The sequence below is a fragment of the Taeniopygia guttata genome, chromosome 10, assembly GCF_048771995.1.
Source record: "Taeniopygia guttata chromosome 10, bTaeGut7.mat, whole genome shotgun sequence".
Classification (NCBI taxonomy): Eukaryota; Metazoa; Chordata; class Aves; order Passeriformes; family Estrildidae; genus Taeniopygia; species Taeniopygia guttata.
The window spans coordinates 6,152,618-6,178,394 of NC_133035.1; the positions used below are offsets into that span (position 1 = coordinate 6,152,618).

The window sequence follows — 25,777 nt, forward strand, 5'->3', positions numbered from 1 at the left end:
TCTCCTCTTGCCATGATCTCTGCAATTCAGGCACTACCTGACCTATCAACAATTAATAAAACTAAATAAAATTAAAGATAGTAAACAAAAAAATCAAGTCAGCTTAATATCTATTCATGTTCTAGTCCTGTGTCTTAATACCCAAGACATTACAGTCATAATCACCACGCATGATGCCCATTAAGCATCAGACACTAAAAGGAAACATTTGTCAAAATCTTCTTATTCTTCATAGCAATTCGACAAAAGATATTAGAATATACAACTACAGAATATATGCTACATTGCAGTAAACGACTTTCCACTGTACTCAAAGGACCATTGTTTTTTAATCCCTGCTCTGCCCAGTCACACACACTTTCTTCTCCCTAATCCACCCACTCTTTAAAGCCATCGCGTGAACTTTTCAAGGCTGCTTGTTCGCAGCAGCTCTGAATAAACCACACAAACCGCATCTCTCTCACACACGTGACTATTTTTGAAGTGAAAATTAACACAAATACAATTTAAATGGAGACAAGTCAACACTTGGGCCCAGATAACTGTGTGTGTAGTCAGCAGGGAAGAAGTGTTGTTATAGAAAATGGGGGCGAAAAGCATGGAATGAGAGCTGGCTTTGTTCACAGGCAGTAGCCTAAGTGCCTATCAGTCAGCAAAAGCATTTTTAAAACAGCTGCATCAAAGCTTTCTGCAAGTTAGTCAGCATGTGACAGGCCAGCACATTACAACAGTGCCACAGCAATCTCTGCATAATAGGAGTGCTCTGAGTGACCTGAAAGGTCAGTGTTTTCAAGCATTCCAGTAATCTGTAAATTGCCTTGGCTTATCACTTGGAAGCAACATAATTACATTGCTTGAGGGGCTAGGACAGTAAAGGCAGATTTTAGGTATTATGTTTTGGTCAGCTACATACTAACCTCTACACTGTAAGCATATCTAGGAAACTCAGAATGATGTACAAATTTTTAAAAAATGGAACATAAAAACATCAAAGTCGGCTCTTCTGATAGAGGGAAAACTATTGACAAAGTTTTGGAATCGTCTGTAGTAGTTTATCAAGTAGAAATACCTTTGAAGGTTTGTTTTATTTCTTAACAAGTGTTCCAAAATATCCTTTATTTTGTACGAAGTACTTAATAATACTTCCTCCAAAACTAATTTTGAAATACAGCAAGACTGCAACTACTACGGAGTAAATTAAGTAAAAAAAAGGTCCTGTTCTGGAAGTTGAAAGGTGGAGCAAGCAAAATGCAATTTCCATAGTAAGGGTTTAGTTCCAGTTGAAAACCAGTACTTTCTATCAGAGAAAAGAAAAATTATTGTTGCCAGCTATAAACACCCCAAGCAATTTACTCATAGCCAAGCGAGGCTCTGGACATTGACTTTAACAACAGATTTTTCTAGAAATAGAAAAGCAAAATTAGATCTACCAGTCCATCTATCTCACAAGATTAAAAATGTTGCCATTTAGGTGCCAACAGGCATGGTCTAAACTATTTTGATCCACTATTTGATTGCCGTGTTTGCGTGATGCCCAGAGCACAGAATGCAGCCACCGAACCCACCCCAAGGCTCCCGCATGGGATCTGTCCTGGCACCCCCAGTTCCTTCACCTTGTCCTGTGCAGCCCTTTTGCTGCACCATCTGCTCCCAGTGCCGCCACACCACTAAGAATTCACTAGAGGTGAATTCAAGCATTCACACAGGAGGGAGAAAAACCAAATACAAAGAGCAAGGCAAAAAGTCTCAATTTTAATTCCATCATGAAGAAGAAAGAGGAAAACCTATGCAGTATTTCTCTGGAGCTGCTTGCTTTTGTTTAAAGTACTTTTAAGGTATAGCTGATATTTTAAAAATGGAGCTAAAAGCAGTTAGAAGTTCAGGCTGGTGAAACACATGCTGCAGAAACAACACATTTATGTTTAAAAGGTGTCTCCTGCCTGTTTTAAACTATAATGCTAGCACAGCTTCAAGTGCAGGACATAAATCTCACATTAATCTAAACCAAACTAAGTTTACAGCCAGAAAGACAATACTGGTCCTTCCAATAATGCAACCAACTTAAAAGGTGCCCTCATCATGCAGGAAGGAAAAAAAAATCCAACGCCACTGGTTATTCTAAAGGAGAAACTACATCAATAACCCTCAACCACTGGCTCCTTGCTATTCCTTACACATCTTCCCAAGACAGACATTTACTGATTGCAAATAAACACAACAAGTAAGAAAACCTTTTATGTTAACATTGGTATTCAAACAATTTAAACAACAGATCCCCTCAATTGAGACTCAGCACTTTCCTGGGCAATTCTAGGGTGGATTTACCATTGAACTACCAACAATAAACAAACCACAGAGCCCTGGAAAAAAATACCTCCACAGAGTGCTTCTATAGCACTCTGTCTGATTTAGATGAAACGTGTTCTTCATTCAAGCCATCAACACTGTTTCTGTAAACCTGTATACCTTTCTTGTACTTCCCAGCTAAAAGCTCCCTGCTTTAGGAGTATTAATCCAGCCTACATTATCCATAGAGAGCAAAACCCAATCAAAATGCAAGTGCATTTAGTTCTATCATATGAGATTACACTCCAGGAATTTCCACTCTTACATAGCTGGTTTATTAACAGAGAGGTTTATCCTGTATGCAATGGCCAATCACTTTCCACAAGTTAATTTTAATTCTGAAGGAAACACAAGTTCTTTTGTCAGAAAGCCATCCTTTAAGCTTGGCTTTAAGATCTTAATACTCAGTGAAAAACTTATTTCAGGAGTCCAGGTTTACAGGAAAAGCCAGTATCCCTGTCACCTAACTCGGCTGAGAAACTAATTCATGTGAAGGCATTCATGGGCAAAGGAATATTTTTTCCATATACCATGTAGGAACAATGCTGGGTCAAGTGACATGAAAAAGTTTTTAAACAACCATCCTGATGAGAGGGTTAACGTGATCTAGCCTTTTCCCAGATTCAGTTCTGGGGAAGCCAGTCATCCAAAATGAACATGAATTATGTATTTACTACAGTCTTGGAATTTGTTCAGATACACAATAATTGGCAGAGATAACCCCAGGTACTGTATTGATTCCATGCAAATTACAATTTAATTGATAACCACATTGTCAAGTAGCACCTCAAATTTACTTCTAGAGCTTTACAGCTGTAGTCATATTAAAACCAATAAATCTTTAGATTACATAATTTACAACTATTATATTTTCAATGAATCAGAAAGCATCTGTGCACATACTCTTTGTTTTGGTTTTTTTTTCTTTTTTTTAACATTTAAATATATTTTTATACACCTTTTTATAGCAATATGTGCCAGGTCAGTCCTTTGTCAAAGTCATGTCACCACTGCTGTAATTTAAGTAATAGAAAAACTGACATCATTGTTCAAATTTCACAGTCTGTCCTGTTTCATTATGCTACTGCTTCTGATTATAATTTAAAGTTATTACTTCCTTTTAATTAACTTGAAAAATTGAGTAGTGTCTCTGCAGCCACAAGTTACTTCTTAGTAATTTTTGTGTTATTGAATACATGGTGAATATAAGTAAGTCATTAATGCTGCTGCAAGAGCACCATGGCTGTCTAAAGGAGGTTTGCAGGAAAGGGCAGGGGATGTTATTTCAGCCGAACACACTCGCCTCCCTGAGCTGCATCCAATCGCTTGACCATATGTTCTGGAGTGTATTAACAAGTCTCCAAGCACCTTGCTCATTCTACCTCCCATCTGGATGCATCCTAAGAAACAGTCACCAGCCCAGAGTGTAAATAGCTGGAACAGGTCCACTTAATATTTACAAGAAAATTTTTAAGCTGGATACAGGGAAGGGGGCCATCTGTTAAAGTGATTGCTGACCCAGTGGGGCAGAGGGGAAGACACTGTTACTGGACCCCATTCAAACTAGGCAAGGAACTGCCCAAACAGTCCCAAAGGATCACAAGTTGAAAACTAATTACTGCCTTTTTAGGAGGGGTGGGGGAAGATTTTATAATTAAGTTCCTAAGAAGAAGTCAAATGTAAAAGGCAAATGCGGGGAAGACGGAAGGCTGCTCACAGTGCAGTCCTTACTGGGAAAAGCCTTGGGAACTACAAATCAAACAAGCTGCCGACTTTTGCTCAATTTCTATTTTCAGCATATCAGTACTTCGGATATGTGGGGGCAGGGAGACAAGAAGGCCATCAGAGCCATACTAAGTTCTGTTGTTGCTTCCTCTGCTATGGGAAGTTAACCATACATCTTCTGAGTTATGTAGGCCAAAAAGGTCACATTTGCCCACTTCTCCTAAGAATGTGAACTTCTCCAATGCAACACTCCCTTCTGCTGTCATCTTACTGAATTTAGGCTGCCCTCCCCCACCACAAAAGGGAAGAACATCTGTTTATAATGGATTAGGAAACAAGAATCCTATTAGAGCTTACCAAATACTCTTGAGAAAATAAATACTTTTTTAATGTACAGCCAATATTTCAAGTTTTAGCACCAACAATACAGTTAATTTTTCCAAGTGTCTAAATAAATCCTGAGGTGCAAATGCAGGAAAGACCTTTAAAGAACTGCTGAAGATCCTACAGAGACAGGAATAGTAAACGTAAGCCAAGTGCCCAGTCCTGCACACACTGGGGAAGTTCTCCAACCCTGCAGTAGCCCATCTACATAACCCAAACAGTCCACAGAGCTTGGGGCTTAAGGAGTTGTCTAAGAGTACACCACCAGGAAAATCCCATGGATAACCAAGCAGACACCATTGTCCCTGGACAAGTCACCACACTTGTGGCCTCAGCAGCACTTGTTACTCTGCAGCTTCCAAGGGATCCATGCTGGACCTTAAACATTCAGCTGAACATGTCCCTCCATTTTCTCAGATCCTTCACTCAAGCACATCACAGCCCTGAAACAAGAGCACCCCTACTATTTATGACTGCACAGAGCATATTTAAATAATCTGTCCCTAAAATAGCATAATTATAAGACAAGACAGTGTTTTCATTTCAGGACTTTTTGGACTCAGCATAAATACGCTGCACAGAATCATGGAATTCATTTTAAGACTTCCCTACGGCTGTTTGCTTAATCAGTACATTCAGTGAAGAAGTCATTACTAATGTATTTGCCTGAGAAAACACTGGGCATAGTTTGATATTCATTTTTGTTGTATTTATACCATGATAACACAGAAGTATTTGTGGGGATATAAATGACAAATGTCTTTCTTAACCCATAACAAAAACAGCAAAAGCATTTATTTCAAATACTATCTCTTAACTCAAACTGACACTTTGAATTTGACAGTGATACAAACCAAATGTTGGGACTATTAGTTTTGAAATGGACATGTAAATGGCTTTACTCCCCCCACACTGTGACTAATCAGATTTCCCCCTGCTACTCCAATGTGTACAAAAGACATGGCCTTTCCACAGGGTATAGAGGACAGGAGAAAACAGAAAGGAGGATCTTATTTCACACTAAAAGCTTATTGGCAAAAAAAATGGGTGAACACTTGAGTCCTTGGTGAGAACTTCAACTTTCAACAAAGCTTTCAGATGAGCACTTTGACCTGACATAGACAATGCTTTTGCACAGCACTTCAAATAATAAACTCAACATATTTGGCACAATTCAGAGCTTGAGTAGACGACTAGCTACAGCTGTGTTACCAACTCAGTACCTTATGCTGAATAGTTAAAAACCAAGTATTTTCAGGAGTACCCAGAAGGTTTTGACAACAACGGTACACTGCAGTCTGAACACAGACATATATTCAAGCTCAGTAACCACACTTGATGTCAAGCACAAATTCAAAATACTATGTTTTGAGCTTTTTTTTAGCACTCGTAGAAACCCAGTATCTATTCTCATGGAACCTAAGTAGTAGCACAATGTGCATCTTAGAATACCTATGATGTACAGAAACCCATTTCTAGAGGTTTTCCTTGACACAAAGATTAGCTAGCTGGACACTGATAAGGTCTTACTGATTTTCCACTCTATAAAGGTGGAGCCAGTTGCCAGGCACTGTCAGATTTCAAGCTCTGTTTACATTACAGTAATCTTTCTGCTGCACGTTGAACCAGAACCAAACTCCAGAATACACTCCGTAATGACCTATGAAGTGTGGAGCTGCATCTCCTCTCACATTGCAGCCAAAGTCATACTGAAAAATGCACCTCAAGTGGCAGCTGGTAGTTGAAACTGATGATAGTCCTAACTGAAACAATGAATTCAAGAAAATCCAAGACTGAAATACAAGTAATTAATAAATTATTATTTGAAAAATACCTACCAGAACATTAAAATTAGTATTTCCTAAGGTCTTGCTACAACTTACAGAAACAGTAGCAAAATTAAACGCAGTATTTTAAAGGCTCTTTTTTACATATAGGAGATAAATTCTTAGGTTAAACTGAATTCTCAGTTACTTTCCCATTTATGTTTTCTATGTATTTATTTCTTTATTGTTACAGCTGAAGAATCTCAGAAACAACCAAAGAAGAACTGATCTGCCATATACAGACTTAAATGGGAAAAATAAAATACTGCTCCAAACTTAGCTGTCTCACAGACTGAATTAAAAGCCACTTTAAAAACATTTGCACATATATGCTCTACAAGAAATAAATCCATTGGTGTTTCTAAGTAAGATTTAGGGTACAATGCTAACCCAAATTACAAAAACCACAGGTCTTTGCCTCTAAAACAGAAAACCAAGGAGTCCTTGCAATCAGTATATCTTGAACCATTAATACAGTCATGCTCTCAGCTCCTGATTCAAGGGGTAGTTAACAGATACATGCCTGGAGCTAGAAAGCCAGTTAAAATAACCAAAATTCAATTAGTTACACAGCTGAGGTGAAAGACTGAAATACTCTTCATGAATGTATTTAAAAATAGAATGAAGTTTCAAGAACTCAGGTTCAGCATTGAAAAAGGCTCAGGGATTCAATAAGTTCTATCCCCATATTTACAACTTAAAAGCTTTTCAGGGTGATTTGTTCATTTGGTTTGGGTGTTTCTACCAATGTGGACTACATTTGAATCTCCAACTCAAAGGCAGAAAGAAAGTTTACATCCAGTACTAAGACCCTCAGTCATTCCCATAGCCTCCATTAGTACAGCTCAAAAAGACATCAGAAGAGATTAGGCCCCTTAAATTTTGCAATAACAGCCATGACCAGATTAAACTTCCAGCAAGTCTTCATTTTTGCACCACTTTCTATTGTATATTACCAACAGCTACAACAAGCACATAACACCTTAATAAAACCACATTCTTATACAGCACAGCAGGGGAAAAAGCTAAGTAATTAAAACTGTAGGGCAGTGAAACTGTTTGTTAAAGACTGTTGATATTAGGGCATAACATAATCAATCACAGCAGCCAAGATTATCTCATGTACAAATAAGAATTATTCAGCTAATCAAAAATAATTTTTTCTTTCTACTTTTTTTTAGGTTTTTGTCAAGTGTGCCAAGGTAACTGTGGATATGGACACAGGGCTCAAAAGTATATTAAGTAAATGTTAAGAGAAAACCATTCACCATTTAATGCGTTACAACCCCAAAAATGAGAAACCAGATACCACATCCAAAGGGATAGCTTTGGAACCAAAGGGTAACCAAAGGAAACAAAATCTGGAATGTGAACACAGAAATCCTGCAATATTCTAGAATTTCCAAAATACTCTTTAATCTCCTTGTCTATGACAATTAAAACTACATGGAGAGCGGTGCAGGAACTAATGATTGAAATAAAATTAACATAATCCATTGACTGAAAGCACCTCTGTTTTGACAATGAAATTCACATAAACTGTATGCATCAGATTCTAGTCTCTAAAGACAATTCTGTGATCAAGATAAAAAGGTAAGAAATAATTTTGATAAAAAGCTATCACAGACGAAGAACTTACTCCGACAGTCACAGGACTTACAAAATGAGGTTTTTTTCCAAGAAAGATATGCTACTTCAATTACATTACTTCCATAAATCTGAAAGCATCCCAGTGAAGAGTTAAACCCCAGTGAGACTATATTTTGCAACATTCTTAAATTAACATACCTTTCAGTATAATTAGTTTGGCTGATACTGTATGCATGTATGCAAGCTCCAAGGGCCAATGTGATATGACCATGAGCAGAAGGAGTTTCAAATAACTGCTGTGGCAAGATACAACTTCCAATTAACACAGTCTGTACACCAGCCTACAGCCAAAACAGATACACTTTCTGTACACTTCTGCAACTTTAAATACACTTCCGTATTTAAAAATAGAAAAACGCTTCAAGACAGTACATGCATGTGTGGAAGGCAATATTTGTCCACAGCCTCACAAAATAGCTGTATTTTAAGAGAGCCTTTTGAGCCAGAAATGAGAATTTTATACCCCGAATTTACAAAAAAAAAAAAAAATCGGCAAAATTTAAGTTGATGCAATTTCTCCCAATCCCTCACACAGCACAATTCTAACACGCTATTCAATACACCATTTATCTTCAACTCCTATTTGTTTTTAATATAAATGCATTTGAAAAGGGCTAAAAAGTACGCTTGATCTATCTCCATAGCTAGGTAATATCAGGAGTGTGAAATTTACGCAAAATAAGTTACTCTTCTAACAACAAACATTTATTGCTTAAGTGTGTTTGTGTATATGTTAAAATGCAATACAATTCCTCCGGAAGCTTCCTTAAAATGAGGCATGAAACTCAGCAGTCAGCATTAGCTTTTAAGTTTTTAAAATTCCACTCTGGAAGCTGAGGTTGCCTCGAACACACATCTCAAGTTAAGACTCTGGAGTTGGTAAAATCGCCAGCTAACAGTATCTTACAACTAGAGTAATTTTGTTACTTAGTATCTCAAGCGCCTAAGTTTTTCGGTAGTAATGCACTCAGGTGTAGATTTTACATCAGCCTGTAGAATACCACTTCTGAGTAAGTGCTTACCAGCAAGTGACATCAGACCGAAACCACGTAGTTTCACTCGAAAGCAAACAGCACTAAGCGAGCTCCGGTAACACCAGCTAACACACACGACGGGAACTCGTCGCGCTGAAGCCGGAGCAACTACTCAGGCGCCACAAGCGAAAAATTAGTTCGAAATTCAAATTCAAACTAGTTTCAAAGCAAACCTTTAATTTTACACGAAGGAGAAATAACCTGTTGAGCGTTCCTAACTCCACCTCTCACCCCGGGGCCGCTCGGCATTACTCACCGCCGCGCAGCGCCGGGGGAGGTCAGAGTACACACCCCGCAACGTGCACCTGCACCGGCAACACCTACGGATCAGGTGGAGGACCGGCACAAGTTTCTGACGGATTATTGCCGCCCCAAAGCTGTTTACCGTATGTCAGCAACAATCAACCCCGACTGATTCAGCGGCCACAGAAAAAAATCCTGCAGTACTGGACTCTCCCGGTTGAACCTTTCCTAATTGCTACCCGGCTCCAGCCTGGAACAAAAGGGCACGGCCAGCGCACCGGCGGGAGCGCGGGGGCTTCTCCCGGGGGCAGGGCCCGCTGCCGCAGCCATCCCGGGGCCGGGGCCCGCACGCCCAACAGGTGGGCGGCCGGGCGGGGAGCGGGGCGGCCGGCGGGGCAGCGGCCCGGGCAGGGGGGTGCGGACCACCTGCGCGCCCCGCCCGGCAGGCGGGAGGGAAGCTCTGGGGAAGGCGGCCGGGAGCCTCCGGCCCGCCTCGCCCACCTCCTCGGTCCGCGCTAGCCCGTGCCCTCGGGCGGCGGTAAAGCCGCGGCCACCGCGCTGCGGGCTCGGCGGGGCAATGGGAAAACCGCACCGGGGGTACCGCAGGATCGGAGCGGGCAGGGAACGCGGCCGCCCCGGGGCCGAGTCTTACCTTCGTGGAAGCCGCCGCGGCCCTGGCAGACATTTTGTTTCCTTCTCTCCCCCGGAGCCGGGCGAGCGTGTGCGCGCCTGCAACTCTTCAGGCCGGGGGAGAGAAACTCGGCGCCGCCGCCGCCCGCGCCTCACGCAGCCGCCCGAATAAACATCCCAGGGCGCGGGGGGGAGGAGGAAGAGGAGGACGGCAGGGAAGGGGCGGGGACAGGGGAGGAGGGAGAGAGGAAGAAAGAGGAAGGGGAGCGGAGGCTCAAGTTTGATAAAAGTGCGGTCTCTCTCCCGCGGCGCCCGGCGCGCCGGGGCCGGTCCCGCCGCCGGGGCACGGAGCGCGGGAGCGGCCGCGCTGCCCCCGGGCCCGCCCGCTCAGCGGCCGCGCCGCCCGCCCGCCTCGTGCCTCTCCCCCCGCGCAGCCACCGACATGTCCGACTGCCGGCACGGCCCATCCCGCCGCGGGGGGGCTGCCCGCCCCGCCGCCGCCTGCCCCCTCTTTGCCGCAGGACCCGGACCCCCGAACGGCGAAGGAACGGCGGCGGCGGCGCGGCCGGTCCCGGCCCCGCGGGCTCTGCCGGGCGCGGTGCGGTGAGGGGCCGCCCGCAGGGCTCGCTGGCCGCGGGCTCCCCCCGCGCCATGGTCGGGGCGGCGGGGGCCGAGCGCGGCCGGGCCGGCGCAGCCTATGGGAGCGCGGGGGGCGTTTGAACGCGGGCAGCGGAGCAGGCCGGGACCGGCCGCGGGCCCGCCCCGAGCGCTGCGGGATGCGCCGGCCGCGGGCGCTCAGCGGGGCCCGGGGCCGCGCTCTCCGCGCCGCGCGGTCCCGCAGCGCTTCCGGCGAAGGAATTCTCGCCCCCCTGGAGCCGGCCGCAGAACTGGGATGTCGATCAGCGCGGGCTCAAACCTGCTTTTGCGTTTGCCCATTGTTTGAAGGGGCGGGACATTAGTTTTCGAGTTCCTTTATTGTACATTTTGTTCTTGAGATAAAAGTAATAAAGACACAAAAAGAAAACAACTTGGGAGATTTGCTTTGCTTTAAGGTGGTGACTGCATAGCCTTAGCATTTCCTATAGCACCATGAACTGCTGCGTGTGGCTTTGAAAAATAAACTTTTCCCAGTATTTTACACAAAGCGGTTTTAGTGTCTTTTACAAAGTAAGTATTTACTTAAGCACTAAGAGAAATACTGCAAGGTGGTTTTTTTTCCATTTAAAAGGAAAGGCTTTTAAATATGTTATTTTACTTTTGGGCGTTGGATGCCCAACCCATGCTCGATGAGACTGTCTGAAAATGCAGCTGAAGTTCCGACTTTTGAGATAGCTTATGCCACAGAAAGCTGAGCACACTCCCAAATTTCATAGAGCCAAGTCATAAGTTAACCAAAGGACTTCCAGAAGCATCACCCATTAAAGTGCTTCAAACCCCAGTCAAAAGATGGCACATTGTTTATTACCCATATCACTACAGCGCATAGTTTATGACGTTGATTAATTTACTCTTTAGAATTAGATAAGAGCCCAAGTGGCATGACTAATCAGGTACATACAGTTCCCGTGAAAGAAAAGTAGGTGAGAAAAATCCCAAACCACAACGGGAGTACTTTGCACTCACTTTGCAAACATTTCATGAGATATACATGGCAGTAAGCGCCAAGCTATCAGGGCCGCGATTTTCTTGCAGTTGTACAATTTATGTGTCACCAGCTGCTTTTGTGCTCCATGCAATCTCCAGAAGTACTGAAATTCTTAAGAGGCAATAATTCAACGATCCAAATCACTTCCACCAAGAAACGCCCTACCCAAAGCTACTGCATGAGTTTTACGTTTGTTCTCTTTCGCAAATAAACAAATTCATATTCCAGGAAATAGCTGAATCAAATTCCCAAGGCAGCAGTCCGAAATCGGGGGAAGGGCCAACTGCTCCGCGATGGCGCGGGGAGCACCGCAGGGCAGGGAAAGGCCACCGGGACCCCTGGAGCACACACCGGGACAGCCTGACACACCGGGAGCTCTGGCAGCACCGTCCCGGCTTTCCGACACCTGCCCGGCCCCGGAGTGCCCAAGGCCCGGCCTCCCCCCTCCTTTCCCCGGAGCCCCGGCGCTGTGCCCGAGGGCCCGGCCCCACGGGAGGCCTCCGGCCACAGCCCCTCCGCTGGCGCCTTCCATGAAAACACTACAGCACATGTTTTATTTGTTATTTGCTAGATGTAACTAAGCCGCAGATTATTTTTTTTACCTCTATCTACACGCAGAAGGCGGAATGTGACGGGTTTTATGCCCACATGCTTCACTGTCAGAGTATTCACCAGAGGAGGCAGGAAGGAAAAGGCTGAGATCACAACAGGAAGGAGGGGGAAGATTTCAAGGTGTGGAGACGACTGAAAAGAAGCTCAGGGGAGGATGACCTGATAAACTGTAGGGTAAAATAAACCCTCCCTTTCATCTTTTTCTCCTTGAACAGTTCTGGGGAGGGTAGACAAGACCTACAGGCTGTGTACAAACAGTGAAGATGATCAACCAAGATGAGGCAAGGGAATGAAAGAGGATTCAAACAGAGGTGGAGATGGATTCCCTACAATGAGGGAGAAGGGCCATGGGAAAGAAAACCAGTTATTAAACTGTTGGGAGAAAGATGGGGAACAAATAAAAAGATGAAAGAAAAATACTAAGCAAAGAAAGCAAAGGTAGAGGTGCCATTTTTGAATCATCCATTGCATGAAAAATGTTATCAATGTATACACTGAATTTAACAAGGAGGGAGACCATTTAATAAGGAAAGACTTCTGCTAGGGGTTCAAAACAGCTGGATATGCATAACTCTTTTGGCCCACAGAGACTAAGGAGATTCCTTCCTTCCTCCCTCCCTCCCTCCCTTCCTCCTTCCTTCCATTATTTGTTCCTTCCCTCCCTCTACCATCTTCCTCCTCTTTCCATCAAACAGTTATTTAAATCTTCATCTCTACTCTTGATGCAAATTAGAGGAGCCAGAAACATCATTTTATTCTATTAGCATTGGTAAAATGCATATATTTTTCAGTAGAAACAAATTCTTTTTAATGAATGGTTTTGCTTGTCTGTATAAAACGCAATAGCAGAATCATGCTGCTGTCCTTTGAAATTCTTCCTTCAGGAGGATTTTTGCATCTCTTCATTAACAAATTGCTCACAAGCAAATCTACCATCAACAGTACTGAAAATGCCAAATCAAATGTTGGACAAGTCAACATAGAATTATTATCTAGAGTGCAAATAACGTTGAATTTTATAGTCCTATTTAACCTTGAGTGGATTTTAAAATTTTAAAATAAATATTATAAAACTCATGTCTGAAAGAGCAAGTTATATATTGTTAAGACTGTTAGGATTCCAGTGTATTCATGTGTTCCCTTTAAAAATCTGTAATGAAACAGCAGATGTCTATATATTTATATACATGTATTGTTATATAGCAAGAGAGATGTATGTGTTAGTGTTTAGGTATATATATGCCTTATATATACAATACATTCAGTCAGATACAGTTATATAGCAAGTCCCATCTGTTACCTAAGGAATCGCAATTTTAAAGCATATTTCTGATTCTACCCATGTAAATCCTGAAAACAGAATCATCTTTAACCCCTATCTTTAGACAGAAAATTGTCTTAGAAGTCAAGGGTTGAAGAAAAACAAATGCTTTGCTCATCCTTTAAATAACTGCTACTGGGAGATGTCTATAAAAAGTACTATTATATTTTCTTGGTAGGAAACCTAAAAATAAAACTATTATTTAATAAGTTCAAACCATAACCCCACATTGATTCAAAGGACGCAGAAGGACAGTCAGATGTGTGAATCCTTTCTGAGAGCATGGGTATCTGTTACACTGCAAGAACAGGAAGTCTATTCTCTACTTGGTGTTGACTTAACTTTTTCAGAAATGTTTTGACCACTTAAAGATGGGGATGAAGGAAACTGCAGAACCGCAGCCACTACAGAGACAACTTCCTGTGGTTTTTGTGGTGTGTGTGGCTCAGAAAGAGAACAATTCATGTAAGATCTTTCAGAGATAGCAGACAGTTTCTCTGCCCTGTGAGGTAGTCTTGCCAATATATTATCAAATAGGCCAATATATTATCAATTATGTCATGCAGTTAATTGATACTGTACATTCTGTACTTGTAGTTGATACATGATTTCAGCATTTCAAGAACAAAAAAAAAAAAAAAAAGGGGAAGAGAAAATTAGAGTTCACCATATAAACCACAAGAGAAGAAAGTATCTGTTTCTACCTCAAGATGTAAAAAAGTGGTGTACAGAAAGCTGTGAGAAATCCACGTCCTTAAAATTACACAGAACTTCAGTGTCTTGATGAATCAAGTCCCTAAGGAAAAAATTAAAGTAGTGATGATGCCTAGTAATGATTCTTATCTTCCTCCCACTTCCACACAGTTTTGTTCCTGTACCTACTGACTCTTTGAAGGGCTGTATATCACTGCAGTGCCTCTTCTGAAAACACTGCAGACAGTTGCTCAATACATAGGGAATAGAGTCTTCCAGTAATTCACTGCCTCTCACATGCTGGAACTGTTAGACAAAGACAAAATCCCAAAATTTGTACTTCACCTCTCATTAAGAGGTTAAAGCACATACCTGAAGTACACTCCAGAGGCTGGATCTGCTCAGAATGGGAATAAACCAAACATGTTCATACAGGTGGCCTGTCTTAACTCCTGCTGTTTAAACTCATTGTTATTTCCTTTTTAACACCTTAAAAATAGTACTAGGTTTAACACAGTGCAAGGGCATTTTTTCTCTTCAGCCTGAATATCACTTCAACTTGTAAGCAAATGGGAAATGTACAAATAGAAATAAAAGTAGCTTGCAGAGGCAATGCAACATTATTTTCAGCCTTAAACTACTTAAAGAATGGATCACTGTAGAGCTGAATCTAGTCTCTTTGGTTATCATTTTGGGATATCCTTATAAAAATAAACTCATCTCCATGGTTTGAACCAGGTCTTGGAGAGACTTTGTCATCTGTATAACTGTGTAGTGATAAAATCTGAGACTACTGTTGAAGAAAATATTATCTGTGAGTTTTAGTTGTGCTTCATGGCATCAGAGCTAATTTATTACAGAAATTCATTACAGAAATGTTATGTAACTATTCTACTTCCCATCTCAGATGTTTTATGAACGGTTCTGTAAACTTCAATGCACTGCAGCTGATCAAGGCTGATTTTACAAAATGCTTCACTGTTAAGTAGCCACTGGATGTCAAAATGTCAGATATTCGGAACTGTTCTACTTTCTCCAGTTTTTTTTGGTAGAGAGGGGACTGTTAACATAATCAAAGACAGCTGTGAGACTTCAGGCACAAATTCAGTGCTGATGTGATTCCAGCCCCCAAAACAGTCATGCTGCAGACAGCACCACACAAGCTCCACGGATCTACAATTCTTATTTATATTTAGCTTTTAGAAAGCATGACTAGCAGTTCATCCTAAAAAGTCCTTGCCCAGACAATGAGCAACATGCATCAAAGATTAACTGCACAGGCAACTTTAGAAAGTAAAAGTGAAGACTGAAGGCACATGGCTTCGTTACTTACAAACGCAGAGTGATTTGTAAAGGCAGTCCAGGGCCAGCTTAACAAAATTGATTAATTTAATTACCTTTCTGGCAAACAACTCTGTATTCAAACCCAAAAATTTTCCAGGAACCCTTGCACAAGATACAAGTGACAAAACTGTTCTCTGAAACACAAATAGAATCACCACTATAAGAAGGATGGAAGATGGGGAGGACAGGAGGTTGAAGAGGCGTGGTTTTCTAAGCCAGATAGTTTTGAAAGGTGAGATCACTTCTACAGATTCTTGAGCACAATTATCAGAGTTGCAGTGAGTACTACAGGAAATTGTCATGACTCATTTTTGTTAATGAGAAGGGCATACATACAGAAAATGAAAATATGTACTGAAAATTGTTACATTCAATACAAAAATATATACAGAAAATTGTTACACTGGTAGAAGTGTTTATAGATAATGATGCAAAAGGGTGAGCTCAGCTGCTTCTTAATTCTTCACACCAAAAAAGATTTTATTGCATAATTGCAAAAAATGTAGAAACTTAAGATTATTGAACTTTATAACCTATAATCTATTTTTATTGCCACTCAGCTTTCGTCTTTCAGAATCTCAAATTTATTTTTATCCTCTTGCCTTTCTTATTACAACTGGTACAAGACTGCATCTATTCTTTTAAAATTCACATGCACAAATCCATCAAGGATCTAACAATATGCTTAAAAGTAGGAACAGTAGATTACACCCAGTTAATTCCAGTGTAATCTTTACCTTAGTTGGTAGCTCTGTCCCAGTACCACCTGCTTTACAAGAGCAACTTCAGTAAGGTTTAGAGGAGGTAAGTAAGGTGAGTAAGCTCCTGATGGTCAGGCCCATAGGGTTATGAACCCTTTCCATCTTGGTATTTGCTTTTATTTCTACCTCCAAATATTAAAAACAGTTTTAAAAAAAAGCACTTAAAAAAGATTGCTCTTTGTGTCACTGGAAGAAACTCAAGTTACCTTGTTTGTTCCCCCTGAAGGTTTCTTAACAGGGGTGTCACCACTGGTCTGAGATGGTTTCTTGGGGCTCCCTTTCAAAGTCATTATAATTCTAAAATATATAAGCCTGAGACTTGAGTGCATAAAATAGTATTTTGATTTAAAACACTACAGCAGAACATATTTTTATGAGATTTAACTCCTTATTTCAATAATTCAGACTACCCCCTCAAGGGATCTTAAATAAGACACGTTCATTGAGCACCACATACTTTCAATTTAAAAGTTAAGAGTAGTTTTCAGTTCAGAAAAAAGCAGTTTTCAGTACTTTTAGTCTGTAGCAAGTAGATATCTGGTTATCTGGCATATTATATATATATATAATCTGTGATACTATATTTTAGCTGTGTCAATAGAAATCAATAGAAAAATTTAGCTCCCAGGGACAACGTTTTACCGCATGCCCTATTTCATCTTTAACTGTTACAGTTTGGTTAATATTAGTAATTTTAATTATATAAATAAATGTTGCTACAAGTTTTTAAAATAAGTTTAAAAGTTTTCAGTGTATGTAACAGTTTCAACATGGCAATTTACAGGAGACGCTGCTAGAACAGAAAGTGCTTAGTGTGGAAGGATATTGCATTATTTCCTGACCTGTTGTTGTCAGGAAAGGAAAGCACGTCACGGGCTGGCTTTTAGGCTTCAGTGTGTCCCAGCCCATGAAATCAGTGGGCAACGTTAACATGATGAAAGCCCCACATTCTGCTCGTGTGACTTGGCCACTCATTCCTGCTCTGTCACCCTGTCACCCCCTCCACAGCGGTATTGCTAACTCTGTATGGGGATATCTCAAGTGATATCCCCATATCACTGGTTTAAAAATTATCCTTGGAGCACAGAGGCAGGAATAAGTAGTCAAAGATGGTGATTTTTAAGCTGAATTTACTGGCAAAGGTAGCATGACCATGTATCTACACTCACACAGCATTTACCTGCACTTCAAGCACAGAGATGACCTCACCTGCAGATTTCTGAACCTGTGGGCAAAAGCCATCTTCTGCCTTAGAGAGGTAGGGCACCTGTACCTCATGTGGGACAGGAGGCTTTGCTTCACTCCCTGGATAGCTGCATGACATTTTTCCAATACTCCTGGATGGTATGCCATCATGCATGTGCAAGAAATTCTTAGATCTCATGTTTTTAGTTTGGAAATTCATACAGTATTGGCTATATAAAGGCACAGTGAAACCAGTTGTCACTGAATCATTCAGAACCTTCAAAAAGCATGCAGGCATTTTACACTTGGTCCCATTAACTGCAAACTGTAATGCATTTTCAGTAAGAGATTTTTCAGAAAAAAAAAACCCTAGATATTATTTTAGTTCAGAATTTACAAAATCAAGCTTTGACCACAGAGTAATGCTGGATATGGTTAACACAGTAAACAAGAGGTTCAAAAATATGTGAAGTACTAAATGAGATCTTTTTATGAGTTATCACACTATACTGATACAGAGTCCAAATTTCACTCATTTCTCTCAGTGGATTAGATTCAGTTCAGTTCTCAGGCACCTATACTGCAAACAGATCTGTAAACTGATTTACATTTGCCAAAACAGGAGTTCCTCAGAGAAACTCACAGCTGGCATCTGTCTCCAGGACTGTCAGGACTCAGCTCTGTTCTGATAAAACTGGTTGTACATTATCCAGGAAGCATTAGTATTTGGTAAGATAATATATATTACTACAGGTGTATCTTTACTCAAATTCCAACTTTAAATCTAAGAAATACACAGTCAGAAATTCTCCTGACTGCCTCAGTACCAGAGAAACCATCCCTTTAGTATAGGACCACACATTCCACAACCTATATTATAGTGAAGCCCAGAGGCTCTAACCTGAACAATGCTTTAATCTAGCTAAACCTATACAGTCAGTACAGAAGGATTCAAAGCAAAAATATTTACAGTGCAAAGCTCAAAGCTAACAGGGCAAATGCTATATTTACCACAGTTGGATGGCTGTTTCTCATTCAAGTGTTTAGGCCTCACAGAATCCACATAATATCAATATCATTAGCTAAATCTTTTCTTTACACATCTGTCAGTTCAGCTCTATGTGCCAGCTGAAAAACTGTAACTGTCACATCCCTTGTTAAATGTGTGAGATTATAATACTTGTGAAAAGTGCTAAAGCAAGAGCCTAGGGACTGAAATTCTTCTTGTTCTCCAAGCAGGTAAAGCAAGGACAAGCACCAAAGCAGGTTTCCCAGTGAAGCCCAGCCAGTGTGGCTGTTTGCAGTCCCCTGATCCCCCTGTGTGAAAGCTTGTCAAGTATTTCCTATGTTATGTTTTAGTCTAATCGAAGATGCAGCTTCTCACTCTAAAACTTGCTCCCTAACTAGAAAATATTTCTGAAAGCCTTTTCAAAGCTGGAGAAACCAATTTTTGCTAATTGTGCAAACTTCCATGAGTCACATAATACTCTGACTTCTGTTGTAAGATGAGTAAATATGATAATTGACAACAAGATGCTGAAGTGATTTATACAATTTCTTATGATAAATGTAAGAAGTATTTTAAAGAAGGTCTTCCACAGAAACTTTATTCATTTTCCCATATTTTTCAAGAGCTTTTAGAAGCAGCAGCCTTCAAAACAGACTCGTTTTTTTTTTTTTTTCTCCCTATGACCCAATTATAAATACAGAGTTTGAAATCAACCCTATGACTCTTTGCTGGCTATGTGTCATACTGACATTTAACATCAAATACATGCACTGCTGCCTTTCAGACATGCACTGCTGGACAAGTAGATTGCATACTACTTCTAAATATTTCTCTCAGGGTACTCATATGCTATTTTCACAAATGGGCATCTCTTTGGTTTCTGAATATAATATGTCAAGATCAGGAAAAAAAAAAAGAAAGAAAGAACAAGCCTAACCCCTAGGTCACCCCAGAAAGCATGCAAAACTACTTTACTAGAAGAAACACCTTCTTTGTACACTTGTCTTACAGTATGGACTAATTTTTTCCAGCCTACTCGTTTTTCTTTCTCTAACTGTATCACTGCCTGGGCTGCTCTAATAGGCCTTAATAGCCCTGACAAATTGATAATGAAGATAATTAATTATTTCTCTTTAAAAGCCCTGTAATCTGGAAGCGGTAGCAGGGGTTGACAGAGATTTACATGAAGAGGAAAGAAGGTGGAGGCATCTTTCCCCCATGAACACTATAGTATTGCCATAACTCACATGAAACCTCCTCTCTCTGTTCCCCAGAAGAGCTGCATCATGAGCAGTTAACACACTCATTATTCTTGGCACAGAAATAAATCAGAGAGGTAACCACTGAATGCTTAGAACATTTGGGAAAATCAGTGAAACAATCTCTACCTACATAAGCGTATTCGAGAAGGATTGCAAATCATGCACAATGTTTATTATATCTGCAAATCCTCAAGATATTACTGTAGCTGTTGCCCTCATTATATTAAATCCAACAGATAAAATGTGAGCTTGGCAAAACCTTTGCTCATATATATGCAGGGTCAGCTTTACCCATGCACGGTCACAAAAGGCCCAGAGACAAGGGTGTGACCAGTGATGCTTCCCTGCAGCAGCACAAGCCCCATCTTGTACAACCTGTACAACCTGAGAGCCAGGAGAGCAATAAGGTGAATGAGCCTTCAGAACATGTCAATGTCTTGGTACTTTATACTACTACAACACAAGTAATGAGATCTTATCAAAACATGACTTAATGTCATGACTCAAGCTGGATGGTGAGCACAGGAACACTGCTATTTGAATTTAAATTAAATTTTCATTAGGTATCATATTACATTTTAAAATTAGTATTTTGTTTCTAAGCGAACAGAGTCGATTGTGTAACTGAAGGCTATCTACATCAGAGCCTTTTCCATGCCACTGCAAAAATAACTTCACTGGTCTCAAGGATGAGTTGATTGAGGTCTCTCAAATGTATGTGTTATATATGCAGATAAACTTCATATTGCTTTTTAAATTAAAATTACTATTTTCCATCTTCCTGCCTGCCCTGAAAAGGCAAATATAGTCCTTACATGACCCTCCTCCAACTCTCCTTCCAAAAAGAGTGTCATGTGTCAGCAGTGAGGATGGCCAGTGCCCCACCGATAGACTATTGTGTGGCAGTCAGGGTCAGAGCAAGGAAGAGTCTTGGGGAGCAGTACATAGCAGTACATCTGGGGACATCCTGCTCCGCCGGGATTCTATTATTCTCTAGACAGGATGAAAAATAGCACTCTAAAGCACCAGCATGCTCCCTGCTTTTAAAAAGACGGCGCTTGTATTTGAAACTGAAATTAATTCAGCCAAGGTATGCAGTCCTTTATTACAAGGCTCTTTGAGTGTAAGGAAACAGAGCCACTTGAAGAAGTCTCTGGTCTCCAGTTGTTTGGCAGTGGTTTGTTGCTCGCTCAGAGCGTGCACTCACTCGGACAAACAGTCCCCTCACTGTCGGGGGAGGCACCTGGAGACAGTTCTGGGGTTCCCCAGTCTGCGCTGGCTGAGGAGAAGGCAACTTTCACCCCGTGCCCGAGGACTGCGAGGCCGCTGAGCCCGGGCAGCGCCTGCGGAGCTCCGGGGCAGCGCCCCGGCCCCGGCCCCGGCCCCGGCCCCGGCCCCGCTCCGGCCCCAGCCCCAGCCCCAGCCCCAGCCCCGGCCCCGGCCCCAGCCCCGCTCCGGCCCCGGCCCCAGCCCCGGCCCCGGCCCCAGCCCCGGCCCCAGCCCCGGCCCCGGCCCCAGCCCCAGCCCCGGCCCCGGCCCCAGCCCCAGCCCCAGCCCAACCCCAGCCCCAGCCCCAGCCCCGGCCCCGGCCCCAGCCCCAGCCCAACCCCAGCCCCAGCCCCAGCCCCGCTCCGGCCCCAGCCCCGCTCCGGCCCCAGCCCCAGCCCCGCTCCCTGCATCGCCAGTGCTTTTAGAAATGACCCTGTTGCTGCAGCGTATTGCAAATGAAACAAACGCACCCTTACGTAACATTATTACAATTATATTGCAGCGTTTGCCTCTGAGAGACAGCAGCACCGCAGCTACCAAGGTTCTGCCACAGCAAGGGGCAGAAGGCACCACTCAGCTGGACACTGCTTTGTATCCTGCACAAAAATAGAGATATTACGGGGTACTTGGACTGAGGATATCCCCTTACTCCATCAAAAAGTTATGCTTCTATAAATCTTAAATGACTTGCAGCATGAAAACAAATTGCTAGGCCACCAGCTGAGATTTCAACTCATTTTGAGTCTCTAATTATGCTTGAACAGCTCTTGAAAACACTGAAATCTGTTTCTGACCACATAGCACAGCATGGAATGGGCAAGCCAAATATTGTAGTAACCTTCATGAGCAACCTGATAGTTATTGTGAAATCTGTCCGCTCCCTTTTTCTTCTCCGGGGAAGTTGCTGCTGATTATAAAAACACCTTCAATAATAGGATGTTCCAGAAATTGATCATTTTGTTTATCTATTTTTAACATTTATTTCAATATTTTAAGCAAATATTTAATTTTCTGATGCTATCTTTCCATTTCCATTCTCTGCTGTATGGAAGAAGTACTTAACAGACATATTTTGATGTCAGTACAGATTCACAGACAGATAATTTTCTTCTGAACAAACTTGTTTCTGTAAATATAAATGCAATGCAAACATAACTAGCACAGTCCAGTCTGTGGTAACAGCTGTTATTAAATCATACCTGCTTCTATTGTCAGGGAGTTTAATAACCTCCACCGTGTAACGAAAGGGCAAACAATTATGACTACACCCATATTTTAGCAGCAGCAGGATACAGATGTTAAATTCTGGACTGTACTAGCCTCACATTCCTCCAGCTTTGTAAATGGCCTCAAAGCCAGTGTTTTTCATTTTTATTTTTTAGTATTTACTAAATACTGGGATCATTTACTAGGATCTTAAACTTTGCTATATCACATACTTGAGGAAAAAACAGTGCAAAATAGAAAACACGAAGCATACTATTTTTCAGCACTCCTTCTTCAAGCAACATTGAGAAAATACTCAATGTTCCCAGAGAATTCTCTTGTATGACCTTGTTACTGTCACCTCTCCCTTGCAGAGAGGGATCACTGAGGTACAAATAGCACAAAACCTGTGTTTTTCCACCCAGCTGCCACCTGCATGCTCAAGGATCTTGGGTTAACCACTTATCTGAACATCAGTAAAACATCAGTTGGGGCTATATGGCCAAATAAATACAAGGAAGAAGTTTTCACGTGCTTTAAAAATTAACTGGTGGTACATAAATGCACAATATAGCTGTAAACATGAATTGAAAAATACAAAATTAGGACAAATATGGGAAGCTATCCTCAAAAACTCATGCAACTTGCCCAATCATTAATATTTTTATTGCAGTTTGCCTTTCCTGACTGAGTGCCTTGAAGGGCTTGTTACCTCAGCAAGGTACCTTATTGCAGCTCATTAAGTACTGGCAAAATATGAGTATTTTTTGAAACCTATGTTACTCTGCAAAAGACAAACTGAATTTTAATTCCTTCATTATTACCACCCCTATTCCTCCTTTAGCATTACAGTTGTGTAATCTCTGCCCTGGGAGGTTTTCAAGAGCAGAGTGGTTACAGCCCTGAGCAACCTGGTCTGGCCTCAGAGCTGTCCCTGCTTTGAGAAGAGGTTGGAGCCCTTGTTCGGTCCCTTCTAACCTGAATTATTCCATGATCCTTTCTGGCAGTTTCTTTCTGTCTTCTCTCTGCTGTTTTTCAGGATTTCATTTACAGGGTTGGGACTTTTATAAAGAGATTGCTCTCTTGGTAGAAAACTCAGGTGCCCAATCGTTCCTGTTGTTATGAAAGATTCAGTATATTGCAGGAAAATCAGTACTTCTGATTTGCATATTATTTAAATGTTGGTTTTGTCAAATCTCCTGTAACTTTCAAAAAATTGAAGGAAAAAAGCCCACCCAAGTTATTTATACTTATTTGTACTTTCTACTTTTCTATTCTTCTACGTAATTCCTTTAATACTTTTTAACTCTGTTTGCATGTTTCAAATTTTAGGTATTGCTCTGTTGTGCCTGATCCATTGCCTTCTTGGCTTTCCAGAAACTGGTTTGTAGAACTTGCAGTAAACATTTTAAGTGATTAAAGCCCTGCAAAGGATGGATGGTGACTTACATATGAAAATCTCTCTTCTGAATTAGCTTTTTCCTAGTGAAAATTAGAATTTCTCAAGGTTTTCACCTCGGTATTAACTTGAGTTTACAGCAGAATACTAATTTTGTGTTCTGCACATTCTCAGTGTCCCTAAATAGCTTCCTAAAGTATTTTCCAACTCGATTACAGATCAGTTTTCCAAGCTTCTTAAGTAATAGCAGTGAGTTTTATTATACCTTTTCCCCCTCTCTCTACTGACAGGAGGCATTACTGCCATTTGGCAAACACTGTGCTTTTCCTTTTTTTCCCTATTCCTTTCTCAAAGGGATTTTGTAAGAGTTGTAAAAAGCAGGTCAGCTCTGCAAGCACCTATATACAAGTTCCTGATATTTTTAAAAGGTAATGTGAAAGAAAATAATTTACATTCAAAACTTATTAAAAAGATTGCTGAAGCCAGGAACCAGAAGAAAGAAGCTGGGAAATGATCAGCTAAGATCCAGTTGTTTTTACTTCTACCTTATTTATACTTAGATTTTTCAGTTGTTGCTATTTTATCTCCTTTAAGCACTATCAATATACAAAGATAATCACTTTCAGTATTTTTCTTTTATGGATTTATGATCTGTAATGCTAGACCAAATTATCTTCTCTTTTTCCCATGCCTTGCAAATAGAAGCTTGTATAAATGGCTCCAGTGAGTAATTTTCCCTAAGGGCCACTACATAAGCCTGGCATATTCTCTGACTATCCACATTACTGAAGGTTGCTTACAGCTCTGAGCAAAACAGTGAGCGTACTGCCATCCTCATGATCAGGCATCCAAGGAGACAACTCTTCTGATAAGTTACAGAAAAAAGGACTCTCTGTTTGCTCAAACACTTGCACACTTCAGCTTCCTGCCAAAGCCTGTTCACACTTCAGGCTCCTGGTGGATTCTGGATATGCAAGCCCAGCAATCTACCCATGATCAGTGAGTCACCACGGCACGATTATCTCATGATTAAACCACTTTTGCTTCCTTTTGCTGTGGCCAATCCACTTTGGAGCCTTTCCAGGTAAGTCCACATCCTCTTGCTCAGAGATCTGTTGATCTCTTCAGCACACCACGTTTGAGATTGTAGCACCAAGGATTGCTGGATTGAGCACCAATGACAGGAAAAAAGTACAATGCCAAACATAATAATTTCCGTGATTATCTGTTCATCCTCTTAGCCCGTTCATCCAGGACAATCAGCACCATTTCCCAGTTGTGGTAAGCCATGTGGAAGAAGCACCGTTAAGACTTTTTGGTGCCATGATAATGACTACAAAGAAGTCACTGCACAAATGAGTAGGGAATACAGGAGAATGATCTGAAAAGGTGATGCTAAAATGAGGAGCTGGAGGGTGGGTAACAGTTGTTTGGGGGGACTGGAATGTGCTCTGGTCTACTTTCACCTGTGTAAACGTAATCCACAAATCAAACTGAATCCAGTTCAGTAATAAAAGGGACAGATAACTCCCAACAAAATAGAAGCATGAGACGGGTTTTCTGGAAAAAACTTCAAACAACTGGAATAATGACATAAGCAGTCTCTAAAGCTCAGCCCAACCTGCAGCAGTGTGAAATGGTGGGCAGCAGAGCATGGACATGCACAGCAGCACTGCAGCTCTACCTTGAAACCCGAGTGATGGAAATGGCTGCAACTGTTTTCAGTTCCTTGTTCGAGATCTGTGGCTCTTTGTTACATCCCTCGAGGTTTTTGTGCCTTAGAGATAAATCTTGTCAGCCAGAGACAGTACCCCTCTGGTGTTTTATGGAAAATTTCTCCTCTCTTTTGTGATGTACTGAGAGGTATTTTCTCTGTGTTTTGTAAGCTGGTAGCTACTATAACTTAGGCAGTACAAGATGCCTGTTTCCAAAGACTGTATTTCAATTTTTTAGATGTTTGCAAAATGATGGTGTCTTTAAAAGAACAACCTCATCATGCAGAGGACTGAAGGAAAACTCTAATTTAACTAAAGAGCCCCAAAGCTGCCTCAGTTCAGACTTGTTCCCTAGACAACATTGCTGGGAGCCAACTACCGCTGCTTCCTTCTTTGCTTTCTGTTGCTGGCAAGACCAAATCTATTTTTTACTGACATGCCACTTATAATATGCTGTGAAATGCAGAAAAAATGCAAAGAAAAATTGCAGGCTGTCTTGATAAACATTTGACATCAGT

General features: G+C 41.5%; 1 protein-coding gene across 13 annotated transcripts in view; it reads right to left on the reverse strand.

Annotated features, from left to right (window-relative positions):
* Window positions 1–25,777, reverse strand: part of TJP1 (tight junction protein 1) — a 156,850-nt gene that overhangs the window by 58,091 nt on the left and 72,982 nt on the right. For 3 of the 13 annotated variants that reach the window (XM_030281839.4, XM_030281836.4, XM_032750309.3), the window contains exon 1: window positions 9,861–10,039. The exons of 8 other annotated variants lie outside the window; for them this stretch is intronic. In XM_030281839.4, the coding sequence (XP_030137699.4) occupies window positions 9,861–9,893 (33 nt within the window). In that variant the 5' untranslated portion in view covers window positions 9,894–10,039. Of the gene's footprint in view, window positions 1–9,860; window positions 10,052–25,777 lie in introns of those variants that run through there. 2 more of the 13 variants (XM_030281837.4, XM_012578090.5) reach the window with 2 other exon arrangements.